The 13,431-nt window shown below is 39.3% G+C and overlaps 1 protein-coding gene across 1 annotated transcript in view; it reads right to left on the reverse strand.

Moving 5' to 3' along the window:
- Positions 1–13,431, reverse strand: part of ME1 (malic enzyme 1) — a 201,644-nt gene that overhangs the window by 3,676 nt on the left and 184,537 nt on the right. Inside the window, exons 11-13 of the mRNA XM_034991102.1 lie at positions 13,104–13,246; positions 9,115–9,288; positions 1,581–1,679 (exon numbers count right to left, since the gene is read on the reverse strand). Coding sequence (XP_034846993.1) covers positions 1,581–1,679; positions 9,115–9,288; positions 13,104–13,246 — 416 coding nt within the window. The remainder of the gene's footprint in view (positions 1–1,580; positions 1,680–9,114; positions 9,289–13,103; positions 13,247–13,431) is intronic.

Raw genomic sequence — 13,431 nt, forward strand, 5'->3', positions numbered from 1 at the left:
TTGCTAGTTTCTGTCTCTGCTCTCTGCGTTTTCCCATTATTCTAGGTGTAATATCTGAGTCTGTCTGAACTCCCCTGAGGTTCCTTGCTTTTGTACTTTCTCCTCTAATCATAAGCTAACACCTTCTCATTTAAATCTTCATATTGAACTTAACATGATAATGTCCTGTTCCGTGCATTAACAATCCAAACTTGTTAAAAACTAGGAGATATAAATAGTAGAAAATAGGATACTCTTTCGGGATAGGTAACCAAGCGGATTATCTAAACTTTTTTGAAATATTATATGGTTTTTGAAGCATGTGCCCTCAATCAACAAGACAAATAATGGTATGTGAATCCTAAATATGGTATTGCTTTGATAAATTTGCTAATGGTTTTGATTTTCAACCAAAAGTAATTTTGCCCCTGAGGGGACACTTGGCAATGTCTGGAGACATTTTTGGTTGTCACAACTGGGCAGAGGCTACTGGCATCTAGTGGGTAGAGGCCCGGTATGCTAAGCATTCCATAATGCCCAGGATAACCTCCACAACAGAGTTATCCAGCCAATATGTGCATAGTGCTGAGGTTGAGAAACCCTAGTTTAAACATAAAACATATAAACATAACCATTATGGGCTGACTTCTGTCACCCAAAATTCATCTGTACTAACCCCCAGTACCTCAGAGTGTGATTCTCTTTGGAGACAGGGCCTTTAAAGAGGTAATTAAGTTAAACTGAGGCTGTTTGGTGGGCCCTAACCCAAAGTGAGTAGTGTTCTTATAGGAAGGGTAAATTTCTCATACCAAGAGAACCAGGGATGTTTGTACACAAAGAAAAGACCACACAAGGACACAGTGAGAAGTCATCTACAAGCCAAGGAGAGAGCCCTCCAAGAAAATCAAGCCTCCAACTGCCTAATCTTAGATTTCTAGCCCTCAAATTGTTGTTTGAGCCATCGGGTCTGTGGTGTCTTGTTATGGTAACCCTAATAGGCTAATACATTTATATTGCATAAAAAAATCAAATTTCTCACTCATCTTAATTAAAGAAAGTTTCTCTGAGTTTAGGTTCTTCTTGGCTAATTGTTCCAATAGCTCATCTGTTGGCCCAACAGCTTTGAGTTGCTTGCCCTCATTGTTTTGCCCCCTGCCCAGTATTATCAGTTGTGATCTTGAAGATGCCATACATCAAGGCAACATGGATAAGACAGGTGACTCAAGGTCTAAATATTACTCTACCACATCTGCAGTATTTTGGTGACTATCCCAAGTGTGATATGGAAAACAATAAGTAAAAAAAAAAAAAAAAAAAGATGAAGTGGGGAAACCTAACTGAAATGAAACCCTACTAACTTAGATTATGGAAGAGAAAAAGAATGATAGGAAAATTAATGATTCAGCCCAATTCTTCAATTCCTAGGGATGAAGTGTAATTCTTAAGTTCTGCTGAGGCACTGTGTCTCATTTCTCTGACTTCTGACAATATAAGTTGATTCAGATATACATTTCAAGGAAGTGGATTTTCAGTACCTAAAAATGCATATTTAGCAATAGAAGGAAGGAAAAATAATGAGACTCAAGCAAGTGTGGTTTTACCTTTGTTGCGATTTTCAGAGAAACATCTCTAATGGTGTCCAAAGGAGGATAAAGCCGGCCCTCTTCCAAGTGTTTATCTGATACTTGCTGGGCTATAACCTTTCAAAAAAAGAAAGACAAAAAATGTTTTACTTATATTTAAAAGGATAACTAGGTGAATTGGTCACATATGGTGATGTATAGAAGTGGGTCACATTAATGTGATCACCTAATTTCGTCTCCCCCTTTGTCCATGGGAAAACTGAGCCCAGAGAGACTTGGGGATTGGTGGGATCACACCATTAGTAAGACGGGAATAGAAACTGCATTGTCTGCTACTCCAGTTCCTTTTCTACTGTGCCATGAAGTGCTGGAAGCTTTCCTTCTGATATACTAGAGGAACGGGGCGGGAGAGGAGCAAGGAAGGCAGAGGAGGATGACGGAAGTGAGGGGAAAAGTAGCCTGAGAGTATAGGAGGGAAGGGGGCCAAGGCTGATCACGCTGCTTCTCCCGGCTCACATATTCTTTTTTTAAAATTAATTAATTAATTAATTAGTTTTTAAATTCAATTAATGAACACATAATGTATTATTAGTTTCAGAGGTAGAGTTCAGTGATCCATCAGTCTTATATAACACTCAGTGCTCATTACATCACATACCCTCCTTAATGTCCACTACGCAGTTACCCCACCCCCCATCTCTCCCCCCTCCAGCAGCCCTCAGTTTGTTTCCTAGAGTTAAGAGTCTCTTATGGTTTGTCTCCCTCTCCGACGTCGTCGTGTTTTACTTTTTCCTCTCTTCCCATATTCCGGCACAAGCGGCAGAGCAGGAGGCTGAGACAGCCAGGTTGGAGCCACACTGCAAAGGGGATTTCAACTCACCCAGATTCTGGATTATCTGAATCACCTAACTGGCCGTGGCATTCACTGTCCCCAGACCCTTCCCTATTTCTAAATCAAATGGCATATACTTAAACATCTGCTAAGGGGGTAGATCTTAGGTAAGTCTTCTTATCTCCCTCTCTCAAGCACTCTCTGTCTGTCTCACACACACACACCACAAAATAATAACAATAAAGAGAAGAGGAAATGGCTTTCGGCAGTGATGGAGGTATTTATGGTGCACGTGTTGGTGATCATTTCACAGGTGTATTCTTTTTTTTTTTTTTTTTAAGATTTTTTATTTATTTGTGAGAGAGAGAATGAGAGACAGCATGAGAGGGAGGAGGGTCAGAGGGAGAAGCAGACTCCCCGCTGAGCAGGGAGCCCGATGCGGGACTCGATCCCGGGACTCCAGGATCATGATCTGAGCCGAAGGCAGTTGCTTAACCAACTGAGCCACCCAGGCGCCCCTCACAGGTGTATTCTTATCTCCAAACTCATCTAGTTGTATAACTAAATATGTATAGCTTTTTGTATGTCAATCAGACCTTAATAACATATTTTTTTAATTAGACAGATTGACATTATATGCCTCCTGAGGTAGGATGCAATTATTAGGCCGTTGGCTCCTAACAAAACCGCACACCAGGAATTCAATCATGAGGAAACAATCACATCAACCCAAAGTGAGGAACACTGTAAAAACCAACTGGCCTATATTGCTCCCAAATGTCAGCGCCATAAAGAAAAGACTGAAATATTCTTGCAGATTAAAGGATTAGTCTAGAGGCTAGAAAGGCCTTTTCTTATGGATAATTGGCAAAATGTTAATTTGGACTGTACATTAGATAATACTATTATATCAGTGTTAAAGTTCCTGAATTGAAAATGGTAGAGAGACCACGTAAAAAAAAAAAGTCCTGAAATATCTAGGGGTAAAGGGACATAATACTGTAAGTTGCTCTCAAATGGTTCAACAATAAAGTTCTATATGCTCAGTTATTTGCGAAACCTTCTGGGGCACAGAGGCAGACTCAGCAACCTTGAAGTTCCCTCCAGCTCTAAGACTTTGATTAGGTATTTCAGCAGGGCAAGTCTAAACCAGTGACAGACCTGAGGATGCAGAGAGGAAGGAGAAAATCTTCCTCGTTTGAAACATTTTGAATAATCAAACACTTATTTTTCAGTATCTCTTAATATCTTTGAGATTTTTTAATCATGAAATTATTTCTGCTATTCCATCAGCAAATATGAAAGACACTAGGCAAGCATAACACCAAGAGAGGTTAAAAAGGCAGTTCCTGCCCTTGAGAGAGTTATAATTTAGTGAGGGAGAAAAAGAAAATGCTGAGAGAGGACAGCCTAGGCTAAAGGTGAAATGTGAGTGTTACGATATCCAGAGGAACACTGGAGGGAGCTTGAGTACAGGACTGAAGGAGAGCTAGAAGTTATACGAACAGGGAAGTGGTGGCCCTCCAGAAAGAAGATTCAGACCAAAGGCAGAGATATATGAGCTGGACTCAGTGAGCTCAAGTGACCTGATCTGTGGGGGGGGAACTGTATAGAGAATAAGGATTGGAGTATTGTCAATGCCAAATTAAGGAGTTCTGGTTAAATCCTATGGGTAACTGAGGACTTCTGAACAAGGATATTTAGGCAGGTGTGTGGGGTGAAAGAGAGTAAGATGAAGTTACTAGTATAACTGTTATTTGATTAATAGAACATCGCATATTATGCAAAATATTATAATGTATAATTATATTCACAAAAGTTGATCATAAAGAATTTTATAATAAAGACACTGTTTAACTCATTTATTTCTTGTCTTTATAACAGGATGTTGAGTAAAACTTCTCCTTTGCCCCAGATTTGGTGATCAGGGCCCCCCACTCTAGCGCAAAGAGAATTAAGTGTTTGACATTATAATGAAGCCACTAAATAAGTGGGGACTGCCATCTCCCTCAGAACCTAAGAGGTGGCAGAATCAGCCCTGCCACCCCCACAAACACAGCCACCCCTTCCCAGAGGCTGAGATGGGGAGAAACAGGGAGAGTCGCTAGAACCATGATTTGGCCTAGTCATAATGCAGTGGCTTTTCCTCCTTCTTGCTGCATGCTGCTCCTCTCGAAAGCTTGAGGTGCCTTCAAGAAGGAGAGACTGGCATTCTGTTCTCCACTTAGCCTGAGCAGTTATAGACCTATGTATATAAGGAGAGGTGAAGAGAATGGGAAGGGGGGGTTGCTGGGGAGCAGCCCATACCCCTAGAAGGCATGTGCTTCGAAGGCTGAGTGACCACTGCAGAGGATGATCCAACAGGCTGGGAAAGCTGAGGAAGGGGAGGGAGGCTGAGCTGGAGCCAAACCGCTCATGTCTTGCCCTAGAGGGTCCTTTAAATACTTGTATACGTGCCCCATGAGAAAGCCAGATCTTGGCCCCTGCTTCCAATGGTTTCATGGCCTAAAAAAGTGGAGAGTTAATAAAAGCCATGTTTGCCCTTTTCTGTACCCTTCTTTTCTGTATCCAACACATTTGAGGAGATAGGCCTTGATGAGAAGAAGGAGGAGGTTTTTCAGAGCCTGGCCACACTCTTTGCCCCAAGCCCCTCGAGGTGCTGGTATGGAGGGGGAAGAGAAGGTGGCTCTCTGCCAGCGGCTCTTGCAGGCCTCTTGTACTGAAAGGAGAGGGCATGCTATCTGAACCAGGTACATATTCTGAACTTGACAGATGTTTAATTATTGTTCACTGAGGTAGCCCCAGCACCCAGAATAATGCCTAACACGTAGTAGGTACTTAATTAACACTCGTTAAAAGAATGAGTGAATTGAAACAGAATTGAATGTTAGTGAGATGCCATTAAGAGAAAGAAAAGAGAGACTTGAAGGAGAATTATTCCAAACAGCGATTAGGGCAAAATAAAAACATTTTATGTTGATTCCCCATTGAATATAGGCTGCTTAGAAAATCATGTTAGTTCTTGTTTTTCTGCAAAGGATTTTTAGCAGATTTAAATCAGTTGGCATTTCTTAGATGTTAAAGCAAAAACTTGCATGGGGATCCAGTATTGTTATTTACCCGGATAGAGAAAAAAATGAGTAGCGCAATCTTGAAAGGACAAAATTTCATGGCGGTTGAAAGCTCAGGCTCTGATGGGAGGTAGGTCCATATTCAAATTCTAACTGCAATAATTACTATTTGCTTGAATTCAGGCAAATTAATTAACCTTCCGAAGCATAGTTTTCTCTTCAGTGATATAAGACTAATAACAATTCCTAAATCAGGGGATTAAATGAAATAAACACCAGTAGGGAATTTACCACATTGTCTGGGAAAGTAAGTGTTCAATAAATCTTAGCTATTTCACTTTTAAAAGAACAGTTGGCAGCCAGCATGGTAGAATGGAAGAAGATGGCTGAGTAAAGAAGAATCAGTCTGAGTCTTTGCTCTCCATGGATGCCTGTCATACAGAGAGGGAGCCAAGAAACCATGGAACAGAGTCAAGCAGCAACAGGTGACAACGGGGAGCCTACTGTTAGGAACGAAATCACTAAAACGGAAGGGACTGACCTGGGGAAAAGAGAGAGTATAAAACAGTCTTAGTGTCACTCTCACCAATTAGCTCATTCACTCAAAAATTATTTGCTGCTCTTGATATGCCATTGGTGTCTCTCTAACTACACTGGGTCCACTTTCAAATGATCTCTCTTCGTTTCATTCTGACAATGTTACAGCGGCTAGATTTTCACTTATCCAGTGACTTAAATGAATCCGTTTCCTCCAGATGCTGTTGTCTATTGTGATCATCTCTAGTGTCCTCTGAACACACATCAGAAAGGGGTGGGCGAGCCAGGTGAGAGGACACAAAGCAGGTGACTCAGGAGGAATAGTGTAAGGATAGGAAGCCAAGGCTTGCGTCTCAGATGTGGACAGGAGGTGAGGAATCTGTTCCCAGGCTGCTGTACAGACAATGCAGGGCCAGGGGGGCTAACCCAGGGGAGCACTAAGTGTTCTTATCAGAGGTCCAGAAGGCTGCCAGAGTACCAGGAAAGCCAGAAATCTCTTTGTGATATAAAAATGCCCAGAAAACCTTCAGGACTGATGTTGATCCATGAGATTTCCAGTTCCATTAAGAGACCCAACTAGTATTTCAGCAATAATCCTAAATTAACAAATTTTGGGTTGCCAAACAAAAAGATTCACCTAGATCTCCCACATGTAACTTTTGTTAACTACAAAATATAATCTAGACAAGGACTTCCCTCTTTGGGCCCTCTAGCAATGAGCATCTGTGGTATTGTATTTATTCTTCTTGCTAAGATATATGACTAGTTCTATTTAGCTCCATTCAGTATTCACTAAGTTTCTATTATGTGCTTTAGCATTGTACTAGGTGCTAATGGTGTTTTTAAAGAAGTATACGAAAGACTGTCTTTAAAGAAGATAATTTACAATTTAATTGTAAGGCAACACTTAACTGTTTAAAACATAAAGCTCTCAAGAGCATAATACAAGTAGAAATTAAACTAAATGTCAAAGTGTTTGATAAAGACAGCCATGGCTAAGGACAAAGATCAAGATGAGCCACAGCAGTCACAAAAGGATTCAAATGTGAGGTGGGACCTAAGCAGTGTCCAGAGGGATAGGCTTAGATAGGTGGAAAATAGTTCTCAGAGTTTTCCAGGCAGGATAATAGAGCAGTTATACAGGCGTATGTATGCACAGTGTGTTTGAAGCTTTGGGATAAGGGAGAATGAAAGAATGTCAGGCTTCTAAGTTTTAGTGTCTGCTTAGAAAGGGGTATCCCTAATAGCAATGCAAATACTGAGGGTGAGGGAGGGTGAGAAGGTTTTATGCATTTGCGTTTAAGGAAAGAGCAGGGGATTTCTGTGGAAATATCCATCAGATAACTGGAGACATGGGAAAAGATGAAACTAGAAATACATAGATTTGGCCACTTTTAGAATTAAGATAATGGAAACAAGAGAATGGATGAGATCCCTAAAAGCATAACAAAAAGGGAAGAAAAAAGGACACACACAAAAAAAAGAATGCTAGAAAAAAGCTCGCAGTTTAAGGGACAGAAAAGAAGACAAAGAAAACAATGAGGTGGTATGAAAAACAGGAATGTTGTGCTGAAGCCTGAGAGAAAACCAAGGGAAAGGTCAAAAAGATTTCACCAGAGAGATCACTATCTATGATAAGAATAAGACTATTGACATTACATTTTTTTTTCTTCAAAATTTTTTGGTAGTGATTATTACTTTGCCTGGATAGTAAATGGAGGATTTTTTTCATGAACCTTGTCACTAGATGGTGCTGGAGTTATTTAGGAAAGCAAACATGGACGGCAATGAGTAAAAGATTTTTTTTCCCCTTTGATATGTCAGTTACATAGAACAACGATTACATTTTCCTTACTGTATAAACAGCTTTGAAAAGCTCTCTGAGTAATTAGACATCTACTTATGTTTAACAAGATTTTTGAGTTAAAGAAACTCTGAGACATCAGCTGTCATGCTTTTAATGCAGTGAAGAAAGAAAGGAGCAGAACATTATAGCCTTCAGACACCTGTTCTCACAGAATGAGGCCAAGTGTTAAGCACTGGGATTATAATCCTTGGATCACATCAATAGCATAAGACTCTTTATCTATATTCTTAGAGTTCCCCTTCAAAACAGAAAGAATAGTATGTTTGCAAGATGAAAATATTTGAATTTTAATCAATTTTTATTTTTATTTAGCTCAGTTTAGTTATAATGTTGTATAGTGGTTTAATTTTAGAGGAAATTCACTCAAATTTCTCAATCATGAATTGCATCCTGTTCAAACATGGTATCAACCAGATGAACATTCTGATTATCAAAAGCTCATGATTTTACAAATACATGCCCAATCATTGCATCATCCCCCCTGAAGCTTGTGGGATTAGGGGAAGTGATGGGAACCTGAAGTTTATGGTACCTCTTATGCCATAAGTAATAAAGGCATTTGTCTCTGACCTAAGGGTTTTGTGCCAGTATCTATGAAACTATGGCAAGCTAACTTGTTAGCTTCCAACTAAGGTAAATTTTAGATCCTTCAGTTCCTAAGAGTAGCTTAAGAGTCCCTCTAGTGGGTCTGCTCTGTGATATTTTGAGAATCTTTCCCGAAGGCCCACACTCAAACCCCCATCTGTCCTTTTAATGACTTTATAAACACTAATTCCCTGTTTTAATTTTCTTTCTGCTTAAAATATTAGAGTATTTTCTGTTTTCTGCCCTGAACCCTCAATGATAAATAAGACTTTCATCTTCAAGCTCCAAAATGCTGTTATTTAGGAAGGTTTGGAGAAATGGAGAAATACTTACCACTTCATTATGATGTAGAAACAGTATTTTTAATTGTGTCACTACTGTCACAGAATTCGATTGGAAGTGTGAAGACAAAAAAGGGTTCCTTGTAAGAGATCAGAACAATTTTTCTACTGGCCACTGAAGAACAGTCTTCTATTTAGTGACTCAATATGAACCTGCTACCCACCCCTTATTGTCCACTAGGAGAGATTTTCTTCCCCTTTCAACTTTGTACCTTATAGGGAGAGAGATGAGATGCTATATAAATAAATCATTAAACCACCTACACTGAGCTCATTTGGTGTTTTATAGCCTTGGTGAACACAGAGTATTTTACAATACCTCAGCAGTTGTGAGAAAAATCTCATCTGTGATATGTCTCAAGCCACACGCCACGACACCCAGAGCCACTCCGGGAAACACATAGGAATTGTTTCCTTGGCCAGGATATAGGGTCTGTCCATTCGGAAGAGTGACTGGATCAAAAGGGCTGCCACTGGCGAAAATTGCACACCCCTACAACACAGACACACAACCAACTTTAAAAAGAAGCACGATATTTGAAAACAAATGTATCATAACAGAACTACGCCATAGTTAAAGTACTGAGTGTTTAAGACTAATTTTCATTAACTCTCTAATAAATCCGGGCAAGTTTATATGATGTTGGCAGTAAGTTCTGGAGTGGGTGATTACTACTCTTCTCTGCCTCACTCGCCTCAGAAAAGTGTGCAAAGCACAGGATACCCCAAGACCACCACTCTGTTCTCTGCAGGGGTCCAACCCAAAAGCCTATCAACCATTTCTATAGGGGCTTCAGATTATAGACTTCTGAAGATAAAAAAGTGATAGGTTAACATTAGAGTACTGGAAAGAATGACATTTTAGGTTAGAGTTTAGGGATCTACGCATTTCAACATAATCACTGGGACAAATTTTATGTATTTCTATATTGTAAAGAATTATACAGAAAATCATGTAGGAAACAAACTCATTAGCACAAATGGGATTGGCAAATAAGAGGAAGGTTAAATTATCAATAATTGTCAAAAATTATCATGTTTTCCCTAATCTTCATATTTTGTCATACTGTTTTTGAGAAACCTCATATACTGCATGCTTTAGATGGCAGTGACCTAGGGCCTACCAGGTGCTGCAATTCCATACTGCTAATCAAAAAGCAAGAGGGGCACCTGGGTGGCTTTCAGTTAAACATCAGACTCCTGCTTTCAGCTCAGGTCATGATCTCAGGGTTGCAAGCCCCATGCTGGGTATGGAGTCTGCTTGGGATTCTCTCTCTCCCTCTCCTTTGCCCTTCCCCACTGCTCGCGTTTTCTCTCTCTCTCTCTCTCTCTCTCTCTCTCAAAAAAGAAAAAAAAAGGGAGTCTGCTTGATCTGTGAAGATGAGGGTGGAAACATAGCTGAGAACAGTCAGGCTTCTAAAATAGGTATATGAAACCCTTGACAAATAAAGCATCACAATCTAAGAAATCCATTTGAGAGGTCCACAGCACCAAATCCCCAAAGCATCATTTAAATTATCACAGGCTGGGCTGTAACTTTCATCCCTATTTAGAGTCTAAATCCATTATAATGTTAATAATATTAACTCAATATTCATTTTTAACAAAGACCATAATATGCTTTTTGTATATAGGTAAAGTTCAACCTTCATCAGGGTATAAAAAGATGAAGACAGATGAGAAAGAAAATTGAAATTCTCATCTAGATGCCTGTAGGACACTTCTATTTTATAGAACATTAGGTTTTGTTTTCAGACAAGTCTGATACCTTCAGCTCTGTTTAGCAGATAAAATAATTACAAGCAACTTTCTAATATAACTTAATTATTACTTGATATATATGTTATATATCTTCAAAAAACTGTATTTGAGAAAAAGACCTGCAATATTATATATATGTTTATCTCCCTCCCTGCCTTCACTTCCTGCCTACTGTTTTAAAATCACCATTTTGGGCGCCTGGGTGGCTCAGTTGGTTAAGCAATTGCCTTCGGCTCAGGTCATGATCCCAGAGTCCTGGGATCGAGTCCCACATTGGGCTCCCTGCTCTGCAGGAAGCCTGCTTCTCCCTCTCCCACTCCCCCTGCTTGTGTTCCCTCTCTCGCTGTGTCTCTCTCTGTCAAATAAATAAATAAAAAGTCTTTAAAAAAAAAAATCATCATTTTAAGGAGGAAGGGCACTCAATAAATGACAGCTATTAGACATTCTCATGGATATGGATTGTTAATATGGAGAAGAAAATCTCTCCATACTATTTTTGGATTATAGTGTTTCATGATTCAATAATCTTTCTTTCTTTCTTTTTTAAAGATTTTATTTATTTATTTATTTGAGAGAGAGAGAATGAGAGAGAGAGAGCACATGAGAGGGGGTAGGGTCAGAGGGAGAAGCAGACTCCTTGCTGAGCAGGGAGCCCGATGTGGGACTCGATCCTGGGACTCCAGGATCATGACCTGAGCCGAAGGCAGTCGCTTAACGAACTGAGCCACCCAGGCGCCCTCAATAATCTTTCTGCATTTTGCATTTTTAACCTTTCCTAATGACCTTTCACCTGTGCCTGAGTCTCTACTCGTCTTTGCTTTGCTGTAATCCTTTGGCTGAATCAGTATTTAAATTTTTAGCCTCAAAATGACTTTCAATTTTATTTCAATTCTTTTTTTTAAGATTTTTTAATTTATTTGACAGAGAGAGACACGGTGAGAGAGGGAACACAAGCAGGGGGAGTGGGAGAGGGAGAAACAGGCTTCCTGCGGAGCAGGGAGCCCAATGCGGGGCTCGATCCCAGGACTCTGGGATCATGACCTGAGCCGAAGGCAGATGCTTAATGACTGAGCCACCCAGGCGCCCCTATTTCAATTCTTTTTAAATAACACAGAACATTAAGTAAGAGGATAAGAAAGAGTTTAGGCCATTTATATCAGACACATTCAAATTTAAAAATACAACTATATAAATTTGGCTAATTTTGTTTATGTCTATTACTGGTGAGTCTATAAACTCTTCACACCTATTGAAATAGGAGACAAAATAATTACATAAACATTTATTATGTGCTTACTATGTGCAATGCACCATGCTAAAATTTTATTGCCCAGAGGAATCTGATTCCCCTTGTAAAGACTTAAGACATACTGAAGGGATGCCAGGCAAATTCCCCAAATCTTGAGATGGGTTGAAAATTAAAATTAAATTTTAACTAAATTGAAAATAAAAATAAAAATTATTGAGGACACTGATGTCATTCCAAATAGATAAGAGAGTAGCTCCTTGCCAACAATTTCAATAATTCTAGTAATGAGCTTTTAAGGTTATAATATTAAAGAAGCTGAGCCATCAAGTTCTGATTTGTGCAGAGTGACTTAACTTTGTGTCATGTTTACCTTTTCTAATTCATTTTGGATTTATTTCCAAAATAAATGTGCTAGATATATATGACTCAACCTCTATTTTGTTGTAATGACATTTTCAAGTCTTTGAAGGAAAGAAAGCTCTTGTCAACATATCAGTCAAATATATATTAACACAAATGCAGTATAAAATAAGCCATTTTTTTGGAAACAATAAAGTGCTGAAGCTCTGAGGACTCCTATCCCAACCTGGCTGGATGTCAAAAGAGCTGCCCAAATGTACCACCCATGGCATCAAAATCCAAACCCAGGCTTTAGCAAAGCAAAAATAAGACTGTGGTTTTATACTGTATGCTTCAATGTTCAGAAATAGCTAGTTAAGAGTTACTTTATTTTATTATTATTTTTTTAAAGATTTTATTTATTTATTTGAGAGAGAGAATGAGATAGAGAGCATGAGAGGGGGGAGGGTCAGAGAGAGAAGCAGACTCCCCGCCGAGCAGGGAGCCAGATGCGGGACTCGATCCCGGGACTCCAGGATCATGACCTGAGCCGAAGGCAGTCGCTCAACCAACTGAGCCACCCAGGCGCCCAAGAGTTATTTTAATAAGCGTCTAGGATCAAACTTTTTCCTTTTTAGCTTTCATATGTAAATCTTAGATACTTCCAAATCACTTGGGAAAAATTATCAATAAACACAGCAGAGTTTATTTTGTTTTACTGAAGAGGAGGATTTATACAACAACATTCTAGAAAAGGAAATAGCTCTTATCCCTTCTGACTTACTCACTTTTTTTCAATCTTGGTTGTTTAATTTTTAAAGATTAAGTGGTAAGAACCTTAGATATCCTTGGCTCCCCTATAATGGATAAGAATTAGATTATTAAAATATCAGAGTCTACGCCAGCATTGGTGGAGTTGGGGAATGGGGGGGTAGAAATCAGTTATACTTCTGCTTTACCTTGGTTAGTTTATAGCACTGCTCTGCAGTACATTCTGCTTTGCTAGTTGGATTACTCAAAGCGAAAATAATAGGCCGTTCATTGAAGGCAGCCATATCTTTGAGAATTTGTTCTGAGAATGCACCACCAATTGCAGCAACTCCTAATGTAAAAATGAGAAACCAATGAATAGACTATTATTGGTTAATTAATCTAAGAAGTTCATGCCCTCAAAACAATGAGACATGTCAGGTCACTGTCGAATAGACCCTAAACAAACTAGAATATTTGCATTAAAGTGACAAAAACAGATAAGTTTACTAATGCCAATGATCTTGAGGGTTACAA

Source organism: Mirounga leonina, unplaced genomic scaffold, assembly GCF_011800145.1.
Source record: "Mirounga leonina isolate KUSES-001 unplaced genomic scaffold, KU_Mleo_1.0 Mir_53, whole genome shotgun sequence".
Classification (NCBI taxonomy): Eukaryota; Metazoa; Chordata; class Mammalia; order Carnivora; family Phocidae; genus Mirounga; species Mirounga leonina.